General features: G+C 43.4%; 2 protein-coding genes across 3 annotated transcripts; both read right to left on the reverse strand.

The window, feature by feature from the left end:
- On the reverse strand, positions 1-5,747 carry LOC129499134 (interferon-induced protein with tetratricopeptide repeats 1B-like). Its single transcript, XM_055308761.1, is given in 5 exon segments — positions 1-68; positions 71-266; positions 268-1,322; positions 1,524-1,570; positions 5,689-5,747. Coding segments are annotated over 5 exon segments (1,425 nt in total).
- Positions 5,748-11,767: 6,020 nt separating this feature from the next.
- Positions 11,768-25,446, reverse strand: IFIT3 (interferon induced protein with tetratricopeptide repeats 3). 2 transcript variants are annotated; one of them, XM_055308883.1, is made up of 2 exons: positions 25,292-25,446; positions 11,768-13,704 (listed from the first exon to the last, which is right to left on the reverse strand). In XM_055308883.1, exons 1-2 carry the CDS (start codon positions 25,294-25,296, stop codon positions 12,240-12,242), a joined length of 1,470 nt encoding a protein of 489 aa, XP_055164858.1. In that variant the 5' UTR covers positions 25,297-25,446; the 3' UTR covers positions 11,768-12,239. The 2 variants fall into 2 exon arrangements, with proteins under 2 accessions (XP_055164858.1, XP_055164859.1); XM_055308884.1 differs by lacking the exon at positions 25,292-25,446 and adding an exon at positions 22,432-22,476.
- Between the last annotated feature and the right edge of the window lie 1,119 nt (positions 25,447-26,565).

Raw genomic sequence — 26,565 nt, forward strand, 5'->3', positions numbered from 1 at the left:
TCAAATCACCCTGTTGAAGTCAGCAACCAGGCTAATAGCCTTCTCATAACACTCCAGGGCTTTGCTCCTTCCCTTTTCAACTTGTGGATGAACCCAGGGATGCTGAAACTTTCCACCATATGTACGTTCTGATGAACACATCTTTTAGCCAACTTCTCTAAGGTAGTAAGAATCTTCTCCCTGGTGCGGGAGGTTGTTTTGATTTTGAGACCTTTTAAGTAATGGGTGACTGCTTTATCTGCAGATTCCTTGTCCTGTTCTTGGAAAATGGCCATAATGGTAATGAATCTGTTGCTGTAGATGATCGTCAATGTTCTTCATGTACAGCACTTTCTGAAAAGTGTCCTCAGCCTTTGTGTATTGCCCCATTTCTGCATACATGCCGGCCAGTTCAATATAAGCAAACTTAAATGTGGGCCTTAACATCAAAGCCTTTTCAATTTCATATATAGCCAAGTGAACCAGTCTGTGGACATTTTCTCTATCCTGACCTCTGCGCTGCCAGTTTGCAGCTCTCTTTATTTTGATCATGAATGCCTTGTAGCAAAGCCCTATCTGGTGATGCAGGAAGGCAGAGGAGGGTGTTGCCTGCTGGGCCATTTTTAGGAGCTGAAGAGCTTTATCCAGACAGCCTTTCCTACGGTAAAACTTGCCGGCGTATCGAAAGACATAGGTCTGGGAGGATGTGTTGTTCAGTGCTTCTTCAATGTACTTTTCTCCGTCAGCTTCTTGTCCCAGGTCCTGAAGTTTCAGGGCAAGGAGAGCCTTAATATACACATCTTTTGGATTTAGCCTGATGGCCTCTTTTAGGGGCTGCAGGCAGAATGCCTCACTAGCCTCTGTAGTCATGTTAAAGCTGTCTAGGCGGTACATGGTGATTGCATACCCGGTGCTGAATTCAGGGTTTTCAGGGTCCTCTGCCAGAGCCTTCTCAAAGCAGGCCTTGGCCCGATCATAGTTCTTCCTTCCACATTTCAGCAAGGCCCAGCCCTCCTCGCCGTCCATCTGGGGACACTCCATCCTATAGCAGGAGGAAGCTGCAAACTTCATGCAAGTGTTTTCCACCTTGTCCAGGTAAGCCTGGGCCTCTGCCAGTCTGCCCATGTGGTAATACAGCCAGGCATAGTTGCCCCATGTGACCAGACTTCTCACATCTGATTGGATGTCATGTTCCTGCTGGATTAGGTCCTCGGCTTTCTTCAGGCTTTCCAGGGCTTCCTGGTTTTCAGATATTTCACATAGGCCAGTAGTTTGTTTAGAAAATAGGAAAAAGATCTTGTTTTCTAAATCAGGCATTTCAGTGTCTTCAAATAGCAACTCCCTTTTTTTTTAAATTTTTTTTTATTTATTTATGATAGTCACAGAGAGAGAGAGAGGCAGAGACACAGGCAGAGGGAGAAGCAGGCTCCATGCACCAGGAGCCCGACGCGGGACCCGATCCCGGGTCTCCAGGATCGCGCCCTGGGCCAAAGGCAGGCGCCAAACCGCTGCGCCACCCAGGGATCCCCAAATAGCAACTCCCAATGCAAAGTGACATCTCAGTTGAACCAGGCTCTCTTCAATAACATGCCTGTTTTATTTGTTACTGAAAAAATAGACAATTATTTGTATTTTTCAGAATATTCAGTCTGATGGAAATGAAGCTAGCACTTTGAATTGTCAAATACTATCCCCAGAGTTCTTTCCTTCCTATTGGAAGGAATCTGTTGCTCCTCTGGCTTCTGTCGTCAATGTCATTTAGGACAGATTGACATAAAAACTTTAAGGAAATGCTAATCACTTTATGGTGCCAACAAGTAGGTTATGTGTTGTCTAAAATACAACTTGAAAGAGATTAATTATGCTAATGTAAAAATAATTTTAGCCCTTCCCTCAACACTGCAAAACCCCTGTCTCCTCCTACCTCCCTCTCAACATTGTGGTCCCCCTAATGCTGTCAGAAGAAAAGTGGAGAGAGTTTCACCTTGTGTTTGGCCATTTTTTGGACCCAGCTGGACAGCATTCATATTTTCGTCTGTGTTCAGATCTGTTTTTGGAGTGACCTTGTTTTTGTCTTGATCTGTCATGGTGTCAGGGTGGCTTCATCTGCTGTTGATGTAATGTGCTACAGAAAAACACAGGTTCTTGCTGTGGGTCACTGTCCAGCAACACCAGAGCCTAGCTGATAGTGTCATGCTGGCTCCCAGATGTCTGGGGCTCTTCTTTCTCTTCAGGGAACTTCTACATTTTGCTTCAGCACCTAGAGAAGTGTCCTGACATTTCTAAAGTTGAAGGTTATATAACAGGAAGGATTATCCAAAAAAGAAATATAAAACATGAAATGTATCTATTTTATGCATTCAAATATAAATTTTTTTTAAGGAAAAGTGTGTGCTTGAGAAGGAACGTCATACAAGATCCCTCTCTGGATGAGTTAAAGTCATCTTTGTATCTCTCATCCAAGGAGGGACTTAGGCAATTTGTGGTAGACCACATTTGTCCATTCCTAATTCCTGGAACAATGTACTGGCCCTCTTAACATCTTATAAGCACAGGATATGGTTTGGATCCATGTGTTCTTCCTAACTCATCATGTCTCAAGACTGCCCAAATATAGAGAATCCCAATTCCACTCCTTAGTATGCTTTGATGATAGAAGTAGGCAGTAAAATTCCCTAAGCAAAATGAGAGTATGGAGAAGGAGAGTGGAACTACCCAGGGAGCAGAAGGAAGGAAACTAGGGCTAAGCTGGCCCACTGTGGAAGCATAAGTTCACTTAAAGGGAAGAGTGGCTATCAGCCAAACATTGTTTTATGTGGAGTGAAAAAGCCATTAGAGTTATTAGGAAGCACATCTGAGACTTGTCATTTGACAGAATCAACTGATGGCAGGAACTTTCCCAGACGCATACCATCTCAGATAGTTTAGGGCTGTGTGCTCCGAGTGCAGGAGGTTAAAGCTCCATCATGTAAACAGGTACTGGCATGAAGGTTAGAAAGGCTGTTTGTACTGACAGTTGTATGGCTTTGGAATTTTTGCGCATAAAATTATTTTGCGTAAACATTATTTTTTTATTGGTATGGTTAACATGCAATATTGTATTAGTTTCAGGTATAATACATAGTCATTTGACATTTATATACATTATGAAATAATCACCCGATAAATCTAGTTACCACTTGTAGCATAAAAAGTTGTTAAAATATCATTGACTATATTTCCTATGCAGTACTTCATATTCTTTGACTTATTTATTGTATAACTGGAAGTCAGTGCCCCTTAGTCCCCTTCACCTCTTTGATATCTATTGACAACATGTCAGTCAGACAGAGGAAGTGTTTATGTATCCCATGATTGCTATGAGTCTGGCAGTGGTCCTGGTTCTGTGGGGCTCCAGCTCAGCTCATCAGGTTTGTGGAATCTTGCCAAGTGGCTCCTTGGGATAAACAGGCCCCCAAACTTCACAGGACAGAACGGCATCAAGGAGAAAGGAAACAGCCAATAAAGTATGTGAGTGTGTTTATGTGCGCATGTGTGCAAATCGAAAAGAGCAATGGAAACAAGAGAGGGCAACTCCTTTCTAATGGACCGGGCTCCTGCCTGAAGATATGAAACTCAAGCATGGAACTATGAGTCCAATGTCAGAATTCCAGGACTGGTTCTGGGTTTGACTGACAAGCTGGGTGAGTTGAGTTTCATTTAAACTCTGCAAGTTCCTTCAGCAGCTAAATAAAAGGGTTAGCCTTGGACAGTGTTTTGCAACCCTGAGTGCAAAACAGAAAGTTCCCTGGGAATCTTTGCAAAATAAAAACAAGTACTGACACCTGAGTTAATCTCTAGTCCTGAATTAGAATCTCTGACAGTGAGCCCCAGGCATCAGAATTATCACTGATTGATTGACTAAGGGAGGGAGGAAGGAAGGAGCTCCAATGTAATTGTGTTTTCAATAATTGTGGCTAAAAAGCACTGAGCCTGACTTTGACTTCTCAGTGTGGTCTGTGGACCAGCAGCATCAGCATCAACTAAAGCTTAGGAAGTGCAGAATCCCAGACCCCTCCACAGACCTACTGAATTAGAGTCCTCCTAGTGTTCAGGTGATTTATTGGTACGTTAAAGTTTGAGAAGTACTTTCTTAGATAATCCCTAGGTCCTTTTCAGGCCCAAGTGCTATGGAAGAGTGGGCAGGAACTCATTGCCAGTACCTACTTATCTTTCTTTGAGGTTCTGAGTCAGTAACTTCATTTGTGCATGCTTTGGTGTCTCTGTGTGCACCTTAATAATTCACACAATATGATAAAATATGAAAATGCTGGTCAAAGTGCTTTGGCCTCTATATAACCATGACCTCTAATATTTGCCTTGGAGATTACTCATGTTTGCAAATACATGACATCATATCCATGAGAGAAAATACTCATCCAGCATGAACTACTCTTTTCTGAAAGCTTCAGTGATTGTTGTACCATGTTAGAGGTCATAATGGCTGTCTTTGACCTACCGTAACTTTGATTTCAGGCTGATTCCCTTGTATTGTAGTTATAATTGAATTTTTTTGTGTTTTTATTTTTACTTGTCAAGCATTCATTCACTTGGCATTGTCAATATAAATTTTAAGGAACATTTACAAAATTGAGCTAGGCTTAAAACATTGCATAGCAGGGATCCCTGGGTGGCGCAGCGGTTTGGTGCCTGCCTTTGGCCCAGGGCGTAATCCTGGAGACCCGGGATCAAATCCCACGTCGGGCTCCTGGTGCATGGAGCCTGCTTCTCCCTCTGCCTGTGTCTCTGCCCCTCTCTCTTTATGACTATCATAAATTTAAAAAAAAAATTTAAAAAGGACATTGCATAGCATGCTCTTACAATGTCTACAGCATAAGTTATCAGGATCCTAGGAGGTTCATAGTTTTAGACTTGTCTGAAATATCTTGAGACTTTCGGAGAGTCTGTTTCTACTTAGAGAAATGAGAAGAGGTAAAGCTATTTTCTAGTTGTAGCTGGAATTTAAGATTCTAAACTGGGCTGCAAAGCATTAGTTCCACTACACATGCCATTTCCAGGTTCTGAGAAGCCCATAAATGCTTAGGATCCAGTAGTTCAAACATGTTGTTGGGATGTCCAAGACAGCCTTCATTGCCATGAGCTCCTTATTCACTTCAAAAGTCTGCAAACCATGAGTGACCATTAGTTATGATGTTTGGGACATGGATATGACATGTTTCCTCTTCTCAGGTGACTTGCCATCTAGTTGAGGAGACAGATTCATAAGTATTTAATTTTAACAAGAGCAGGTGACATTGGTTACTTTGTAATCACAGAGGAAACGTTCTTTCTTTCTTCCCAAAAAACCTTCTTGGGTTAACTCTTAATCTTTCAACTGAAATGTTTTGGCAGAATCATTATCCTTCTGGCTCCCCACTCAGAGAATACCTCCAAGAATGTGTGCTGTGACCACACCTGGCTCTGGAAGGGAGATTTTTGAGGCTATTCAAAGGTACAGTGATGTTGGTTGCACACACTAAGTCTTCCAGAAGGCTTTAGCCTGGAACTACCAAACCGGCACTTGTATCTCAAGTCACAGTAAACCTACAGAAGCAGATAAGGATATGGGGCTATGAAAGCTGGCCATGGTGCCAGCTGACACCAGATTGGTACTCTAGAAATAGAACATTTTATATGACAGTTGCCCCAATATGTGAATAACATCCTTACGGTCCAGCCAGGCTTGCGTTTGTTTCAGGTGTTTTGGCATTGGTACCCCTGAAGGGCATCACTTGTTTGATGGTCTGTAGATAATACCTAGCCCCTTACTTTTCTTAGGACAGTCAAAATACCACCTGGGGATTGGGCTCAAAGAAGTGCAGACCTGTGTTATATCATTTCCTCTCAGTGAGTTGGCTAATTGGGTACACCTGTTGGTGCCAAAATTGAAAGCAATCAAGGTGTTCTTCAGCAGGTGAGGGGATAAATGAACTGTGGTACATCCACACAATGGAATACTCTTCAGCAGTTAAAATAAACATGCTATCGAGCTACGAGAAGACATGAAGGAACATTAAATGCACATTGCTATGTGAAAGAAGCATCCTAAAAAGTCTATATCCTGTATGAATCCAACTTCATGACATTCTAAAAGGCCAAACTATAGGATTAGTAAAAAGATCAGTGCTTGTCAGGGCTTTAGGGGAAGTGGTATAGTTGGAGCATAGGGCATTTTTAGGGCAATGAAACTGTTTGTATGATAAATTAATGGTACTTTATACCACCATACCTGGTGTTGTGCCCAATACAAAGAGCCCTCATGTAAACTATGAACTTTAGTTAGGAGTAATATTTCAATATTGGTTCATCAGTTGGAGCTATACACACAAATGCAAGATGTTAATAATAGGGGAATCTGTAGGGGGAGTACTTCCCATGCCTTTTTCTGTATGTCTAAAAGTGCTCTAAAAATGGAATTTATTAAGTGAGAAAAAAAAAGACTTGCAATAAGGGAAAGTGATTATGGTAATAAGGAGACAGTTCTGGTCTTAAGATCTGCAAAAGTCTGAAAGATTAGTCAGAAGAGGGCTTTTTATTTAGAGGTATAAACAAGCTTGGAAATTAGGTGTAAGGGAGGAGAAGAGAGGGTGGTGAGATAGGGAAATCATTCCTTGTCAGCCAAGCTTTGAAAGGGATTGTTTGGCCTTTCCAATACTTGTTTAACCCTAGGGAGGAGTCTTGTAGGGAAGGAGAGAGTTTTGGCCAAGTCAAATTTATAGACATTTTGTTCTGATTGATCATGGAGACAAATAATTCAGCTAACCATTAATGAGACACAGAATGGGAATTTGGAGGGTCTGTGTCTGGCCTGTCAGAAGGAAATGGGGGACCCATGGTGAGTTTTATCTAAGTCATACAGGAAAGGATACTTCTTTATGGTTTAACAAAAAACCACAAGACAAGTTGAACTGGACAAATTTCTTCCTCACAGGTCCTATAGTCCCATGATGGAGGGGTCAAAGCAGACTGAAGGCAGAGAGAGAGAGAGAGAGAGAGAGAGGCATAGCCAGAGGCCTTTATCATGGGCTGTGAGTGAAATGCTTTGGGGTTCTGGGCCTTGGGCTGGATTGGTCTCTTCAAATCAGAAAGAGTGGGGTTTTTGTAAGCTCCCCAGGGGACTTACCTAAGGGGAGGTGGGCAGAAGAAGAAAGCCCTGGGAGGCAGGGGAGAGGGTTGCTCAGGCGGGCTGCTGGGGAAATCCAGGAGCCTATATGTGCTTGTAATTCTGCAGGCTGTTAATCGAGGTTGTGTGCTTGCACATGAAGGCTACTTAGTTCAAGACTCCCCCTCCCCCCACCAACCCACCCCCGCCTCAGGCTGATATAGCCAAACAAAACGGATACTGAGAATGCAGTCCCACAGATTAGCTTGGCTTAACTCTTCCCCACTCTCAGACACCAAACGTTGTGGGGTGGGCAGATTTTTTGACTGTAGCTTCTGTCTGGTAGCACGGGGCTCAGGTAAAGTTCAACATTGTCAATATCGTTCCAGATTGTGGTGCTGCCCCTACAGCATCCCACTTCAATTACCTCTGGCCTCTCCGGGCTCCACATGTCCATGGAGACAGGAGACTCCACACTGGACAATGAAGCCTTAGGAAAATTCATTGAGGGGCGCGTGAGTGGTTCAGTCAGTTAAGTGTCTGATTTCTGCTCAGATCATGATCTCAGGCTCCACACTCAGTGGAGTCTGCTTCTCCTTCTGCTCATCCTCACCCCATCCCAGCTTGTGCTCAAATAATTAAATACAATTTTAAAAAAAAGAGAGAGAAAGGAAAATTCATTGACATCATGATGTCAGCAAATTCATTCTGCCAGGTTTGAATACCAACTGAAGGGGATTAGGTCTGCCAATGACTCACTCACTAACACTGCATGATGGTCTGTAAGCCTCAATCATCTGGCACCTCTGGAAGCCACGTTTTCCCTGTGAACCCTAGCATGTATGTTTGTAACTAAAACTACTTTTTCTCTTATTAACCTGGCTCTGATCAGTTTGACTCATGGGCCCAGCTACTAAGTGCAGAAGGATAGAGAGAGAAAGATTTTTCCTCCCCTGTAATATGTAAGTTCTAAGTTTATCCACCCCTTTGAGTTTACCACGGCTAAAATGTTTGTGTAAACAGTGGGATGTGGTTAATGTTGACACCTACTTTCCTTCTAGCATCTGGAATTTTGATATGTACTAAGCAGAGGGTGCCTGTGTGACGAGTCCCTTGAGCATAAAGCCCTTGAGTGTTGAAGCTCCAACTAGTGTTTGAGGTATGGTTGCATTCCATGCTGGAGGAATTAAGTATAACCTGTGAGATTCTACTGGGGCAGATCTCAGGGCAATTTGTGCCTGGGTTTCTTTGGCCTTCACTCCATGTACTCTTTGTGCTGCTTTTGCTTTTGTTGTAATAAATCTAATGCACAGGTAGGATATGTTTATTCCTGTGAGTCCTTCTTGAATCACCAGACCCAGGGGGTGTCTTAGGGATCCTTGATGCCAACTTCCTAGAATTCTCACTGGAGAACAGGATATAGCAGATTATTAGGGAATGGTAACTCCATCCAGTGGAACAAAGGAAAGAAAAGACAGGCCAAGACTTGCTGAGTGTGGATCTCTCCACCCTTCTCAATTTCCTATGAGAATGACTAAAAAATGTACTGCAGAGGAAAATCTGAAAAGTTCAACGATACTATCCCCCATGCATTTCAGAGATCCTTGCTGTCCAGGCCCGACTTTTACAAAATGGAGCTTACTGTGTCAAATGCTGATGGTTCCAGAGGGGTTGTTGCAGCCCTGTGTGGACATAATTCTAAATATCTTTGCAGGTAGCTTGAGGAGTGTTACCACTATCAAGGTCCTGTGAATTAGCTGTGTCAGGCTGAATTTAAAAACCTGACACTAGATTGCAAAACACAATGGGAAGGAGGAGTAACATGGAAAGCCAAAAGATTCAGATGCAATGAAACGCCTGGACACCTGCACCCCGATGTTTCTAGCAGCCATGTCCACAATAGCCAAACTGTGGAAGGAGCCTTGGTGCCCATCGAAAGACGAACGGATAAAGATGTGGTTTATGTATACAATGGAATATTCCTCAGCCATTAGAAACGACAAATACCCACCATTTGCTTCGATGTGGATGGAACTGGAGGGTATTATGCTGAGTGAAGTAAGTCAATCGGAGAAAGACAAACACTGTATGTTCTCATTCATTTGGGGAATATGAATAATAGTGAAAGGGAATATAAGGGAAGGGAGAAGAAATGTGTGGGAAATATCAGAAAGGGAGACAGAACATAAAGACTCCTAACTCTGGGAAACGAACTAGGGGTGGTGGAGGGGGAGGAGGGCGGGGGGTGGGGGTGAATGGGTGACGGGCACTGAGGGGGACACTTGATGGGATGAGCACTGGGTGTTATTCTGTATGTTGGTAAATTGAACACCAATAAAAATTAATTAAAAAAAAAAAAGAAAGCCAGAATGCTCAGAAATCAAACAGAGTAGTCAATGTGAAGGAGGGCACTTTGTATTAAATGGAGAAAATGACAGTAAAAGATTCTAGTAGAAATCCACAAGTCAGGAGTCTGAGCTGCCCTTACAGTAGAGCCTGAAACCTCTGGCTTATGCCAACAGAATCAGGACATAGCACATCAGAATGTACACAAATCCATGGGAGCAGGGTGGCTTGGTTTCATAGTTATGGAGTTGAGTGCCAGTTATACCTCTTCCTAGCTGTGTGGCCTTGGACAAGTTACCAAACTTTTCTTTTTCTTTTCTTTCTTTTTTTTTTTTTTCTGTTACCAAACTTTTCTGAGCCTCATACCTTCCACACTGGTTTTTGGATGCTAAAAATGGACTCAGCACAGATCCTGGAACATAGTTCAGAGACCAGTATGTAAACCTGCTATTGTTTTATTGTTATGGCTTCATAGCTTGGGACATTTGCTGTTTTATCTTCCCAGTACCCTCTTCCAGGATTCAAATAAGTTGTTTTGGAAGATGTAATCCCTGAGCTGGTGATGATGGCAGTGTCATAGTTCTCAATGGAGACAAAGTGTTCCTATATTCCTCAAAATTTTCTGAGAGCCTAGTTCATTTCAGGCATACAGTTGTGAGTCAAGGAATCAGGGTTCCTGATACCCTGAAGCTGATAAGCTTGAGGGGAGGAGCCCATGATTTCCCTTGTGGAGACTGACACCCACACACACAGTCCTCCAATACTCTTTTTTGTGGACAGCCCTGGAATCTGCTGGGACATGCTGTGTGGCCATCAGTCAAGCCTGCCCACAGCCTAGGTGGTAAAATGGCATAGGTAGAAGTTCTCAGTACCCACCAGTTTACTAGTTGGGTAAATTTGGGTATGGCCCTACGTAGTAAGAAGGAGTAGATGTCTGTGAAAACTAGCAATTTATGTTATTCCCCCTGGGTCTCCAGAGGCAGAGTTGTGTGAGGTCAGGGTTACATACAAGGAAGTGCAGAATGGGTATTCCCTTCAGACAATGGTAGATTGTAGATGCAGAGGCATCTTTTCAATAAAATCATCTAGGCAGCAAAATAAATCATGGCATAGATATGTAGGTCAGGAGCCTCAATACCGTATGGGACTCTGAGCATGGGGGGGGGGCAGCCTGGGTGGTATCCATGATCCTCTTAGGAGTCAGCTGTGTGTCATTTCTGGGGATGGGATGAGGTATCCCTGATGGGGAAACCTCCAATCTCCCTGATTACCACTACTATTCAGAATTTTTGTGTCCTTGAGCATGTGTGCTTGCACATAGATAGGCAGATCCTCAGCTAACCCCAAGCTGTAGCTATGGACAGTCTCCACCTTGCCCCCAACTACCCTTCCATGCTCTTCCATGCTTTCAGTGTTGGTTTTCATTGTAATATTCCTTGTTTGGGACCAGCAACTCCTCAGGAACCAGATATAAGAGATAGTGCTGCTCTAGGCTAAGGCTGGCCAGGAGTTAACAACTGACTGCTGGGCACTTGGCTGCTCTCTCAGCCTTATTGGAGCCAGCAGATAATTCAGGGATGGGGGGCACCCTCATCAAAGTCAGCTGCTTTTTTAGCCAATGTAACTTAGAAAGCACCTTCCCAGAATTCCCCTTCTATGTGAGTAAAGAGTCCAGTTTCTGAACTCTCCACTTACAAAGGAGATGGGAATGCCGGTCCCTCTGTCTTGTCTGGGAATTGGCACATAACAATCTTCCTCTGCACATAGACAATTGATGATACCAATGGAAAAGCATATGAACACAGGCATTGCATTGTTGTGGGTTGAGGAGAGGTCGATAGGGCTCTCAGTACACCTCTTAGCTGCATGATGGACAGCACTAAGGGTTTCTCCAGCTGGGAGGATACTTGAATATTTTCATTTGCTTTGGAAGGTGAAGATCCTTGTCTCTAGAGCTAGCCTTGTACTGGTGCCCCTTACACATTGTTAGGGAGGCCACTGCCCAGGTATTTCTGGTTGCATAGCAACCCTGCTCAGTAGCAGTAGCTGCCGACTGGGCCATGGGCTCAGCCAGGGGCTCTAGTCTAGGCCCCTGGACTAGAAAAAGAGTCACAGCTCCCATGGCTAAAGGCAGGCCAGCTCCTCCTTGGTGCTAACATGGGGCATGTTGAGAATAGTATGGTATGGCTGTAGCAATGACCCACTGTCCCTAGACAGTGTCCCAAGGAGAAATTTTAGGAATTCATATCACTCACAGTCACAATGCAAACCACACAATTGCTTTCTATCCTGAGTCAAGATTTTAAAATTTATTGTAGCATCACTGTCAAGAATACATATTTATCAGAGTATCACAATCAATTTATATAAACACAAGGCTGGGGCCAAGAGTAAGACATAAAGAATATTCTAGGGTTAGTCAAAAGGTGGTCTTTCAGGGGTCCCACCCTGAAAGGCTAGATAGCAATGGGACAGAGGCCAGGAGAGCTGTTGGCAGGCGGCAGCCAGCTGTTTGCCTTGGTAAACAGGGCAGAGATGGGGGATATCTGATGACCTGAGTGCAAACTAAGACTTAATCAGCATCACACAGCCCTGAAGCCGTTTCCACTGGTAATTGTGTATGTAGTAAGGCCTGCAGACTAGAAGGGTGTGCATGGCTGAGACTGACGGGGGAGACAGATATGAGGAAGCAACTCTACAAATGTCCCCTAAAGCCATCTCGGAGTGTCCTGGGTCCCTGGACAGTGCTCCTGTTCCTCTTCTGCATTTCAGCTCAGGGCTCAGGAGCTCTGAGAATGAGATTGCACGGGCCCTCGCCCACTGCCTCACCACCTTCTTCAAGCTCAGAAGACAGCAGGAAAAAGCTGCCTATGCCTGTGGGGCTGTTCCTTAAGAGATAGCCCAGCTCCTTCTCATAACACTCAGCTGCTTGCAGTAGCTCTCCATTCAGCTTGTGTTTTAATCCTTGGAGATACCAAGAATTCGGTGCATTTTGTGGAAGCTGATTTCCAGCCATGTTCTGCGGTGAGTACTTTGTCTTTCCTTCCTCTGTTGATTTTGCTCTTGTGGGGAAATCCTCCAAATCATGTTGGGTAGCCATGTCTTCAGACTTCCCCTTCCCCTGATGCCCCTGAAAATTGGGATAGTGCTGGTGGGGTTGTTGCCTCTCAGTGCTGGGGAGCTCCTTACTGCAAGCTACCTGATAATATCGTTCTGTTTCCAGGAGATCAGTGGTATCAGCATATGCATACAGAGGATCTACTCCTTTCTCAATCGCTTTAATCACAAAGTCAATAGCACACTTCTTTAGATCTTCAATCTTTTCTCTGTTCCTACTAGCTTCACATCTTCCTGTATTCTGAATTTGTTTGACTTTTGCCCTATAGCAGCATGCAATCTGGTGATAGAGGTAACCATTGTTTGGAAGGGATTCCGATGCCCTTAGAAACAATTCAATAGCTTTGTCTAGGTCACCTTTTTTTTGATAAAATGTGGCTGCATTACGAAGGACATCTGTTTGGCAAGGAGCATTCTTCAAGGCCTCCAGAACCAACTGCTCCCCGTCAGCTTCTTCATTCATCCTCTGTAATTTCAGGGCCAAGAGAACTTTGATGTACTGATTGTCATGATTTAGCTCAAGGGCCTGCTTCAGAATGTTGATGGAGACTGGCTTCTGTGGTTTATTATCCAGACAGTACATTGCTATGGCCAGTCCGGAAGCGAATTCTGGGTTGTTGGGCTTCTCTTCCAGAGCCTTCTCAAAACACACTTTGGCCCTTTCATTGTGCGTTGCTCCACATTTTAGCCGTGTCCACCCTTCTTCACAGTCGAGCTCAGAACACTCAATACTATATGGATTTGAAAACTTCTCACATACTTGTCTCACTTTGTCCACATAAATCTGAGCATCTGCAAATCTGCCCAGGTGATAGTAGACCCAGGCATAGTTACCCCAGGTGACCAGATTCCTAATTTCTGCTTGATCAGAGTGCTTCTGTTGGATGAGCTCCTCAGCCTGCCTTAGGCACTGCAGGGCTGCCTCGTTGTGACCACTTAAGTGTTTTATGTAGGCCAAAAAGTTGTACATTGTAGCTTTGAACTCATTGTTTAAGAATTCAATCTGGTGACACACTGTATCTTCTAGATCACGTGAGACACCATCTTTTTTAAGTAGGTTCCATGTGAAATGGCATTTCAGCTGTGGAAGGATTTTCTCCAGAGAATTCTTGTTGACCTCACTGTGGAGAAAATAAACATGGTCACTGTGATGTGCTCCTGCCAGGCACCTCACCCCGGGATGCAATTACAGGTTGATTTTGTGGGTCAGCTTGCCCAGGCTGTGGGATGCCCAGATGTCTAGTTAAACAAGAGTTCTGGGTGCCTGTGACCATGTCCCCAAGAGAGATTAGCAGCTGACTCAGGAGAATGAGTGGAAGCAGACTGCCCTCCAGGAGTGGATGGGCACCACCCAGTCTGCTGAGGGCCTGAGTAGAACACAAAGGGAGGAAGTGTGAATTCTGTCTATCTGGCTGTGTGAGCTGGACATTGGTCTTCTCTCCTTAGACTGGAGCTTTTACTGTTGGCATTGCTGGTTCTCAGGCCTTCAGACTTGGACTAGAGCTTATGGCATTATACCTCTAGTTCTACCTTTGGACTCTGACTAGAATTACATTACGGGCTCTCCTGGGTCTAAAGCTTGTGGACAGTGGACCATGGTTATGATCCTCAGCCTCCATAATCATGTGTCAACTCCCGATAACAAATCTCTCTTTTTCATTTTTTGTGTGTACACACACACACACACACACACACACACACATTTTAAACCAGCAGTAGGGAGAATCTTTAATCTTTATTTTACTGGAAAGTAGAGAAAAATGTAGGCAAAATTAAGTAGGTGTAGAAATTGTTGTAGAAAGAATAAAAAGAGGGTTAAAATTCTCTGTGAGGAACACCAAAAAATATGTCCAATTATATAAAGACTCTTATATAAAGAAATGGGAATAAAGCTAAAGATCCAGTTTGGTTTTGCTATTGACAAATATACAAAGTCACAGAAAAAGCAGTTGAGGTAGAACATTGTAAGGTCACTATGGGTACCTGCCTACTTTTGATCTGAGCAAAGTTGATGGCTCTAGTGCAAGGTGGAACTGATGACAGGACAGCCAAGAGTTCTCCATCCCAGAGTCCATCCTGTCTTAACCTTCAGGTAGAAGCTGAAGAAAAGGCCTTAGTGAAGCCTGAACTCTGGAGTAGGCTGACTGATTTCCTCTATTATGGTGTCAGAAGAGTCTACTTCTTGGCCAGTAAACACATGGAAGAGTCTGGAACAACTGCCTTTAACAAATGCCTGTTCTCTCTCCCCAGTCTTGGTGGATGGGGCCTGCCATCACATAGCAGCTTAAATGTACATAGATATATCTCCTACTAGTTCTGTTTTTCAGGAGAGTGCTGACTAATACACCCCCAAAGTTTTTTTTATTTTTTATTTTATTTTATTTTTTTTATTTATGATAGTCACAGAGAGAGAGAGAGAGAGAGAGAGAGGCAGAGACACAGGCAGAGGGAGAAGCAGGCTCCATGCACCGGGAGCCTGATGTGGGATTCGATCCCGGGTCTCCAGGATCGCACCCTGGGCCAAAGGAAGGCGCCAAACCGCTGCACCACCCAGGGATCCCCCAAAGTTTTTCTAGACAGTAGAGGAGGTACTCTTCCTCTTGCTTCCTGGCTTCACCTCCAATTGCTGTGGTCTCTACAAGAATCCATGGAGCACGTCCCTTCCACTGTGCGGGCAGACATGCAGGGCAAGGTGGGGTGGATGGAGGAGAGCACAGCAGGGAGAGGAACTGGGATCTCTTGTCCCACTCCATTAGAAATCACTGCTCAGCCTTCACATTCTGGGCTAGGTTGATGCAGCTATCCAGCGACCCTCTATAGGGCCACTCCTTTGTGTCACTTGGTTAGTTTTGAAGGATGCTAAGAAAAATAAAAGTTAGTTATCCTGATCCTTTGGCCTAGGAGCTCCCAGACTGGTTAGAAGGAGCCATGGAGGGGCCCCTGGGTGGTTTACTTGGTTAAGCATCTGCCTTCAGATTAGGTCATAATCTTGGGGTCCTGGAATGCAACCCCATGTCAGGCTCCCTGCTCAGTGGGGAGTCTTCTTCTCCCTCTTCCGCTGCCTGCAGCTCCCCCTGCTTGTACTCACTCTCTCTCCTTCTCTGTCAAATAAATAAATAAATAAATAAATAAATAAATAAATAAATAACATATTTTTTTAGTTTTTATTTATTTTTATTTTTAATAAGAGCCATGTAGAGAAACAAAATGACAGGGGTGTTTGCCGCCATACTGTGAGACTGAGCCTTCCCCTTCAGCATCTCCACCATCTCCCTACAGTCACACACACAGACCCCTGGAGGTTCAGTTTCAGCCTGATTTACGCAGTCTCCTTGACACAGGCCAGATCCCCAGACAGAATGAATTTGTTTTGAGAAACAAACAAAATTGACAAATTTGAGCTTTGCAGTTGGAGGACACCAAGAGAGACCATTTGCTTTATTTAGTTAAATAAGTTATGGAGTTCTCAAAGTGTGTTCTCATGTCAATATTTGCCTGGGGCTTGGGGGGTGTTTAATTGAGTTGTGTTCCTTCTTTCTTACCAGTAGGTTCCATGAGATTGGAAAGAAGCTCCAAAAATCATGAAACCCAGTTACTGTTCCTAGTTTCAGATTTCACATACTAGCACAACTTCAGAAAAAAGGTTATGAGCCAAATAGATCTGCCAGCTTATTTGGCAAAACAATGACATTGGGAGAAAATGTATCCCAAAAGACACCAACCACCTATGCTCACCAACACTATTAAAAAAAAAGAGAGAGAGAGAGAGAAGGAAAGAATCATTTTTATCATCACTGAAGAAGTAAAAAAATATAATCAGAATGAAGGGAAGTCCTTTAACTGGTCAAAATACATTTTGCTCACTGAGGAGCCAGTGAGTTTATTTGCAGTTTCCTATGGATCAGCACCAGCCCACACACCACTGATGCAAACGCTCTGCTCTAGCTTCTGTGTTTCTCTGGCAAAGCTCATGTAAGCCAAAGACACAGAGGCGAGAGAATTGACTCAAGGCAAGGGAAGAGGGGGATGTTGCTATCTATCTGGATATGTTTTTATGTGTGGGCCTCTAGTCTTGGTAGTCTTTTCCATTCTCTTGGTCCCTAGCTAGAGAACCACAATGCCATTGTCTTTTGTCTCCATTCTAGGGCTTTCCAATTTGGCTTCACCTGGTGATTCTAGCTGCCCTGTTTGAAGGACTAGAGATCATAACTCAGGGTAGCAATTATTAGAAAAGTTATATTAAGAGCAAATTACAAAGATGATTACTGAACAAATATGTTTATAACTGTTATGCAATTAAGGACTGATAAAGTAATTTCCATGTTTCAAGACTAGTTAACTTTGCTGATTGCCCAATTAGGGCACGTAGAGAGAAGAGGGAAGGCACGAGTTTCAGATCAGTAGAATGTATCTGTAGGGTTAGGTGCCTGGAAATGATAGGTGAACATTCTAAGGATTGATAGAGAGTATTCATCCAGCTTCTCAGTAAGCCTACAGAAGGGCGGGTGACTTTGGATGTTTTTGCTGCAACAAAACCAGAAACCACCTTGCCAGTTTGATAACACTTTCTTATTTTTCCCCATGGTGGTGATGCATGTTGACATATCAGTAAACCAGAGGGATCTTACCAGACTACATTTCTAAGCACTTATTGATAAAGATTCTCCCTCCAAGATGAAACATATTCTAACTCTGTCATATATAAGCTCTAGGAGATTGCAATGGCTCATGATGTGTAAGGCAAGCAGAAAAACTCACTCAATGTTACTGAACCCATAAGAGAGCCCTGTGGATTGAACTCTTACAGATATTCCATCCATACCACCACTTTACAAATGCTAGAGCTGGCCATGCTAAGAAATTTATGGTAACAAAGGGCAGTTTATTCAGGGAGATAGTCAACTATTTAAGTGGCTTCATAATTATAAAATCTTTTGAAAACTGATATTAAATTGGTATCATAAGCCTTCCTCTGTAGGTTTTGAATTTGATTAGATATTCAATACCTGATACCTCTCCCCCCCGAAGTAAAATTTGGTGCAAAGTATATTGGACGGGGAGTCCTGATGTCTTGATAAGAAGAAACATGAGGGCAGCCTGGGTGGCTCAGCAGTTCAGTGCCTGCCTTCAGCCCAGGGTGTGATCCTGGAGACCCGATCCCCACGTCAGGCTCCCTGCATGGAGCCTGCTTCTCCCTCTGCCTGTGTCTGTGCCTCTCTCTCTCTCTCTCTCTCTGTATCTTTCATGAATAAATAAATAAAATCTTGAAGAAGAAAGAAGAAGAAGAAGAAGAAGAAGAAGAAGAAGAAGAAGAAAAGAAAGAAAGAAAGAAAGAAAGAAAGAAAGAAAGAAAGAAAGAAAGAAAGAAAGAAAGAAGAAACATGAAACTTAGAGCTGGCATTCAGGAGATTTGCCCTAAAATGCCATTGCCTTGGTAGGTAAATTGCTTATAAATGCAATATGATTAAAAGATAAAGTTCTTAAAAAATAACTATAATTACCATAATTTGTTAATATATAGACAATGTAAAAAGTTACAGATTGTGACATCAGAAATACAAATGTCATGGCGGGATGATTAAAAAGGTATGCATTCAAATTTTAGTTATAGCGACGCCTGGGTGGCTCAGTGGTTGAGCATCTCCTTGGGCTCAGGTTGTGATCCTGGGGTCCTGGGATCAAATTCCACATTGGGCTCCCTGCAGGGAGCCTGCTTCTCCCTAAGTCATAGAGCCTATGTCTCTGCCTCTCTGTGTCTCTCATGAGTAAATAAATAAAATAAAAAAACCCTTAAGTTATATACTTAAAATAGTTTGTTATAAATATAAGATGCTTTATTTAAGCGTCATGGTAACCACAAAGGAAAAATATGTATTATATACACAAGAAGGTAAAGAGAAAAGAATACAAGCATGCTACTAATACAGAAAAGCATTACATCACAGAGGGAGTAAGGGAATTGGAAGGAAGCAAAGGGATTGTCAAATGGGGAGAAAACAATGAACAAAAGGACAATAATAAGTCTATAAGTATCCAAAATTGCTTCATATATAAATGAGCTAAATTCTCCAATCAAAAAACATAGAATGGTTGAATGCATATAAAAGAACACATGCTGCCTTCTGCTTTTGGGACACACACACACACATGGAAAAGGAGGGGACGCAAAGGTTTTCCATGCAAACCAAAGAAAGCAGAGGTAGCTACACTTATATTGGACAAAATGGACTTCAAGTCAAAGAGAGAAGGAAAGTCATTGTATAATGACAAAGCAGTCAGTCCCAGAATAGGATGTTTACACACACCTAAGTATATAAAGCAAATATTAATAGACCTGCAGGGGAATAGATAGCAATGCAGTAACAGCAGGGGACTGTCACATCCCTTTCCAACAGTGGATAGATTCTCCAGACAGAAAATGAATAAAGAAACATGGGACTTAAACAACACTATAGACCAAATGAACTTAGATATTCACAGAACACTCCATCCAACAGCAGCAAAATACACAGTCCTCTGAAGTGCACATGGAACATTCTCTAGGACAGATCCTATGTTAGGACACAAAGCAAATCTTAAAATTTAAGAAGCCTGAAGTCAAATCAGGCATCTTTTCTTTTGTTTTTTTTTTTTTTAAATATTTATTTATTTATTTATTTTAGAGAAAGAGAGAGCGTGTGTGAGGAGGAGCAGAGGGAGAGGGAGAGAGAGAATCTCAAGCAGACTTCCTGCTGAGTGCAGAACCTGACATGGGGCTCAGTCTCACAACCCTGAGATCATGACCTGAGCCAAAACCAAGTCAGATACTCAACCCGCTGAGCCACCTAGGTGCCCCCACTTGTCTTTTTTAAAACCAACACCCATTTGCCAAGGCTTCCTCACTTACTAATTTAGCTCATATGTGTTTTTCAAAGTTGTTCTAAACACTCTTTGTATGTATATGTATGAAATTTACGAAATTACTGAGCAATAATTAAATTCAGATATTTAAAGGGAAGAAAAGCAAGCAGGTAGGATGACTGTTGCAGAAACTTGATAAAGAGAATGTCTAAGTTCAGGTGAAACATGGAGAGTTTAATGCCCTTCCTATCTGGAGATTCTGTGTCTAGAAAAACCCTGGGAGGTGGGAGTCCCTCTGGCCCAGGAAGAGACTTCTCATGGCCTCCAGCTGCAGCCATGAGGTTTTGCTGGCCAAAGCAGATAAAACCAGCAGTGCCAGTCCTTAGGAAATACCTAGATTTAAACCACGGATACTCTGTGCTTCTCCCACTCACCTCCCTGGGTGGTGACAGCCTGTTGGCATTACCCACAGACCCCAGCGTAGATGCCACTTCTTCCAGGGCCTAGTCAAAGCCGTTACTTGAGTAGAATCTTGAAATCTTTGGAAAGAGGTTCTTATCTCATATGATAAGAATAGGAGTTTCCAGGGAATTACTGAGGCAGCTTATACTAAGGTATGCTCTAGTTATGCTCCTGTTGACCTTGTGCAGGGACAGGCAGACCTCATGCCCAATGAGTTGGTCAGAACAGGCACAACCCAGGGAGCCCATCACTTCAGAAAGTGAGCCAAAGAACTCTCCAGAGCAGTGCTTTGACGTGCACAGGGGCCAAGTCACCCAAAGACCTTGTACAAATGCAGACCTGGATCTGTAGGGGGTTGTTAAAAAGGCAGCAGGATGCAGGTCTGCATTTGTACCACGTCTTCGGATGATTTGGCTCACAACACACTGTGAGTGAGCAGTAAGGCTCCAGGAAGACTTCCCTTTTTGGCAGAGATTGCCTGTGGCCAGTTTTTCATCTTAAAACAGCCCCTAAATGGGCAAGTCTTACTTTGTATCAAAGTTCTTCTGATATAGTTTCATAATGCAGATTCGATTCCAAATGATGTAGTTTTGGGATATAGGTGAGGTTTGATGGGGTGAGGTTCAGAGCCAAGGGCCAAGAAAGAATTCTTGAGTCTTCGGTGCAAAAAAAAAAAAAAAAAAGTCTTTGGTTTTATTCAAGCCCCGGGGCGGGGGCGGGGGGGGGGGAGTGGCGGACAGGACTCATGGGCAGGAAAAGCTGCCCTGGGGTTGTGGGTGCCTGATTATAGACTTTGGGGTTGGGGGAAGGTAAAGATAAAGGAAGTTTCAAAAAGATTTTCATATCTTACAGGATATCAGAGCCTTGCCATAGTCAAGTTAGGGTTGTTTTCCCTTCTAACAAGTCATTAACATTAAGATAGCGGAGACCTTCCTGGAGGAACAGGACACTCTAACAGCTTCAAGTATCCATCAATGGGCTGCAGGTTATAAGGACATTTAATTTTGTCTACATTTCCTTTTGAAAGCTAGGTTATTGATAAAAATGCTTTGTTCTCATGAATTACTAAGACATTGGTAAACTGAGGGAGATTCATGTCTTGTAGGATTGTGATCTCTATAAGTCAACTATTTGTTTTTTCCTTTCCTTAGCTTTAGGGCAGCCAGGAGTGCCTGAGGAATGTCACCCAAATCCCACCTGGGGGGTGGGTGCTGGGTGTCTGCTCTGCTTTCTCCTCAGCTTGACTTCTGCTTCCTCATCATTTCCCATGCCACCCCATCTCCACTCACTTTGGATGTCCTTCACTCATATTTACATACAAACAATGGAGGGAATATTTAATGTGTAGGTAAGGTACCTGTGGTCCTCTTTAAATATGTATTTTTTTTCTAGGCCTTGTTTCTGATCTACCCAATCTGGATTTCAGAATGCAGGGCCTGCTAATTTGCATTCTATCAGAGGACTCAGATCTGTTGGGATACAGGCCATCTGCTACCATTTGGGATACCTGTGGATGATGTCAGATCAGTAAGAGGATGCCTAAGGTAGACACTACCAGTCCAGAAAAATTGTTTTCTACTGCTATAGGTTCTTTGGCTAGTCTTAATAGTTAAATTGACATGACAGATGAGCAGGAAAGAAAAAAATCCATTTCGTATGTGTAGGAGCCCCATTAAAGTATAAGACCCAGAGGCAGGCAGGTAGGTGAGGCTCAGGTTTCATCTTCAGCTGACTGAATGGGGGTCTGGAAATTCAAAGCAATGAGGAGGGATTCCCAGGAAAACCAGTGCAGATGGTTGATAATCTACCTTTGTCCTGCTCTGCAAGCAAGTCTCTCAGATAAAAAGTTATTTCTGATAACAGCTGCCTTTTGGGGGAGGCCCCACATCTAAATTCTTTCAGGCAGTTAAGGGAGTGGTAAAAGTTTTCCAGGAGTCTGCTGGGTCTCGATTGCTCAAAATAACTGACAAGCCAAAGTGGCACGTTTTTGGGTGGTATTTCTTCCTTCCCTTTAACATATTTCTCAGTTCTGAAAGAGCAAGTTCCTGGGCAAAAGCAACCTCATTACGAACTGGAGTTTTGCAGTGCTGACTTAGTGTTTAGCACATTTGCAGAGAACTAAGCATGCTTTTGAAAGAACCACAGCTACCACAAGAAAACCCACTGATTTAGCCTTTTCACAGGAGAAACAAAAGAGGGACCTAGACCTCCAGTAACTATTCGGGGGGGGGGGGGGGGGCAGCCCTTTTGATGGGATTGTGCCAAAGGGATCTGAGCATGCTTTCCCTTGGGGCTCTCTCAGCTCCTGTCCTTCCCATCTGCCAGTTCCAGCTCCCCTGGGAACACTTCCTTCAGTGTCTGTCAATCAGACATGGCCACAGAACTAAAAATGCATGCGCTGTTAAGATACCTTTACTATCAAATTAGATAAATATGTATTTAATCTATAAGCAAGCCCTGAATCAGCATAGTTCAGGAAGCTGCATGCAAGAACAAGATTTGTGAGAAATTCTCAACTTTCTATCAGAAAGGTAGGGCATATTTACCTCATGTTGGCTATTTCTCTCAATTCTGAAAAGCTGGGGTCCAGGCTGATTTTCTTTCTCCTTGTGGATGGGAAGCAAAGGACAAAAGGCTTTTACCCAGAAAGCTAGCCCTGAGGTCTGTGCTTTTATCAAACAGGAAATGACAACGAAACTGATGCCATGCTATCTAGATTCCCTTCGAGGAGAAACTGAAACTGAATGTGTCAGAGCTGAGGTCACCCTCCCCTGGGAACAGGGCTCCTCACAAACTGGAGGTTTGAGAAAAGGCATTATATATCCAGGCCCTATTCCCAGAGCTTCTGTTGAAGTCTGGGGGTGGGCTTGGGCTCAGGAATCTGCATTTGTACAAGCCCCTGGGAACTCTGTACCTGCAGAAGCCCCTGTACCACATTTTGAGAAGCATCCTTTCAAGAGGATTTTGAAAAGCGGTTTCCCATGTACCTGTCAGAGATAATGTAGTGTATTAACCGGTGAGTCAGGCAATCTAGAATAGAGAATGACCACAAGACATCTGGATTTCTATCTGTCACCAGCTCTGGAATATTTCTTACATGGTGTCCTAAGCCTCATTTACTTATATTCAAAATGGCCTTGAATGAATTTACTTTTTCCTTCTATCCAAATTATAGGAAGCTATGCCCTGGGGAGATCCACTTTTTCGTTCATCTAGGGTATGGCACTGTGCACTTTACAGAGTTGAGTCTCTGCCAAAGACAGTGGTCCTTGTTCTCCAAATTGGGATCCTGAGGGCCCAGACCTTTTAGTCCTTTCTAATCCTCTAAAGTGAGCATCATGAAAAGCATCAAGACAGTCCATCATTAAGATGCTCCACCCTCTTGGGCTTTACACACAGAGCTATGAGATGCCTAGCACTAATGATCCTGCTCCTACATCTACTCTCTTGGGCAAGTAACTCGCCCCCTGGACCCCAGTTTGCTCATCTAGAAAATGAGACTAATAAAAAAAATCACAGTTCTTCCTTCCTAGGGCTATTGGGAAGGCAATATGAACATGTAAAGGACTTAACAGAGTGGCACTACCAACTGCTGACCATGCAGACATTGTTACCACCACCACAATCACTGGCATATTCATGCTGTAGTTTTAAGTGAATTTTTTTGTGGGGCAGAGGAAGGAACCCATCAGCCAGCCAGCAGGTGCTGGGGTCTCCTCAAGTGCTTTTCCACTTTGGCAATTTTCAGCCCAGCTGGGGAGAAACAGCCCCACTTGCTCCTGTCCTTACAGTCTCTGCAAACAGGGCAGCTTGATGTGGACATCAGTTTACCAGGGTCCAAGAGCCCTCTGCACTCCCAGACTTCCTCAGGTCAGTGGCTCTGAACACACTCAAACACAGGTCACCATAAAGCTTCTTGGGCAAACTGGCTAACAAGGCGCTGGGCAGGGCCAAGTTTTCTGGTCAACTCTACTCATGGAGATAAATGTTTAGAAAAATGTAACCTGAGGCACTTGATAGTGACTTCCTCTTAGCCAGCACATCCCCAAATATAAGCCACAGAGCACTTGGGAGCCTGGGGTGGGGAGTGGGGGGGGTCTTTCTTAATCCTCACTCCCTGAGTGGTCAGTGGGATCCCCAAGGGTGTTTGATGGGAACGGCTTGTTCTTCTCTTAGCTCCATCTAATGGCAGGACTTAAGGATATCTACATGCATTTGAAAAAGCCAAATTTGTGGGGCACCTGGGTGGCTCAGTGGTTGAGTGTCTGCCTTTGGCTTAGGTCATGATCCCAGGTCGAGTCTCCCCTTTGCCTATGTCTCTGCCTTTCTCTCTGTGTCTCTCATGAATAAATAAATAAAATCTTAAAAAAAAAAAGAAATAAAAAACCAAGTTTGCTAAGATTATACTTTACATACAATAAAATGCACACATTTTCCAGTGTAGAGCTTGGTGAGTTTTGACAGATGTATATACCCAAGCAACCACCACCACTATCTTCTTATAGACTTTACATCATCCCCAAAGATTCCCCAGTGTACCTTCCTAGCCAGCCCCAACCCCCTCTCCCATCCAGGCAACCACTGACCTGCTTTCCATCACTAGAGATTACACCAGTATAATTTTTATTGGTGTTCAATTTGCCAACATACAGAATAACACCCAGTGCTCATCCCGTCAAGTGCCCCCCTCAGTGCCCATCACCCAGTCACCCCCACCCCCCACCCACCTCCCCTTCCACCACCCCTAGTTTGTTTCCCAGAGTTAGGAGTCTCACAGAGATTACATCAGTATTAAAAAAGATTAGGTCACTATGTTTTGAAGAGAGATTGGTTACTGCTCCTCAACTCTCAGCAGAGAAATAAATACAAACCCTAAGCTTCTTGTTTTGTTTTCCTATAAGATTTCTGGGAAAATGCCCATCTGTAAGAGTTGTTTCCTCTAGTTCCCACCTTGGACTGACCCAATGTTTCAGAGCAAAATTCCTCTCAGCAGAAGTTGAGTTTAGTACTAATTCCATCTTTAATAATCTGCTGAAAAGAAATACATCTTTTCAAAACAGCAAGAAGAAAGCCCCTTAGTCCTTTCAAAGGAAACAACCACCAAAAAGCCCATAAAGAGTAAATCCCCACAAGGTATAACTTTGAATCTGCAGACTGTGCTCCAGTGGGTCTGACATTCCTGCAAGCCTTTCTGTCATCCAGACTCCCAGCTAGAAGCTCCACAAGCCTGAGTGGAGTGTGTCCACCAGAAAAAAAACAAACCCACAGACATAGGAAGTGCCCCCACTTAGAAAGGCAGGCTGCATCCAAGAGCAGCCACCTACACAGGACCCTGCCTGCACCCAGAGCTGCCTTTACAACCTGCATGCGAGATCAAGGGCGCTGACACATTCCTGTGTCACTGACCTCATGTCTGCAACTGCTCCTCTTCCAAACTGAAAAGCGGGGTCCAAGCAGATTCCTTCTTCTGAAATTTCCCAAGTCTGCCTCAAATCAGTGCTGGAGCAGCTATATAAGGGGCTTGCAGGAGGCCATCAGCTCATGTTTTCTCTCCCTTTCTGAGCCATTGCCTCAGTGAAAGGGAAGGGAAGTGGAAAGTGAAACTGATTCAGCTTGAGAGGAGGAAAAGAAGACTTAAGGGGGCAATCTGTGATGACTCAGTCCTCAGTCCGAGCAAGTCCAGCATGTCGTTTAAAAACGTGACCCTGAAACTTACAGTTGGAGAGAACGTGAAAGCACTCCCTGAATCTGACCATAAATCTAGGGCAAGTCCCAAGAAAGGGCTTTCTTTTCTTGCAAGTGAACATTTTGTTTATTCTTTTTGAAAACAGCAACAAAAAAACCTGTTAAAATAATAAAATCATTATTATTAATTATTAATCACAGGTACAAGACACAGGAAAAATATTATTTAAATAAATTATTTTTCTATTGAAAATGAAAAGAATAATGAAAAACCTAGAATGAGAAAACACAAAATGTAAATGTTCTGGTGTTTTGTGGGGTGTCATCTTGACTATCCCTAGTATTGAATCATTGTGAATCAAGGTGTTACTTTGAAGGCATTCTGTAAACATGACATATTCAATTGACTTTTTTTCTCAAAATTAAAAACCTTTTTTTTTTCTTTTAGAGGGAGAGAGGGGCAGAGGGGCAGAGAGAGAGAGAGAGAGAGAGAGAGAATCTGATGCATGTTCGACACCCAGTATGGATCTCATCACAGGGCTTGATCTTACAACCCTGAGATCACAGCTTGAGCCAGTCAAGAGTCAGCCACTCAGCTGACTGAGCCACCCAGCACCCCAAGAATTTTTTTTAAGTGTAGTTGATGCACAATATTACATTAGTTTCAGGTGTACAACTTGGTGATTCAAAAAAAATGTATACATTAGGCTGCACTCAGGAGGAGTGTAGCTGCCATCTGTCCTGTTGCATCATTATTACAGTATCACTGACTGTATTTCTTATACTCTGCTATTTATCCCTGTGACTTGCTCATTCCCTAACTGGAGGCTGTGTCTCCCTCTTCCCTTCACCGGTTTGGCCCAACTTCCCACAGCCTCCCGTCTGGCAACCATCAGTTCTCTGTATGTATAGTTCTGATTCTGCTTTTCATTTGTTGATTCATTTTTTAAAGTTTCCACTTATGAGTGAAATTGTGTGGCACTGGTCTGAATCTG

Source organism: Nyctereutes procyonoides, unplaced genomic scaffold (genome assembly GCF_905146905.1).
Source record: "Nyctereutes procyonoides isolate TBG_1078 unplaced genomic scaffold, NYPRO_anot_genome, whole genome shotgun sequence".
NCBI lineage: Eukaryota > Metazoa > Chordata > Mammalia > Carnivora > Canidae > Nyctereutes > Nyctereutes procyonoides.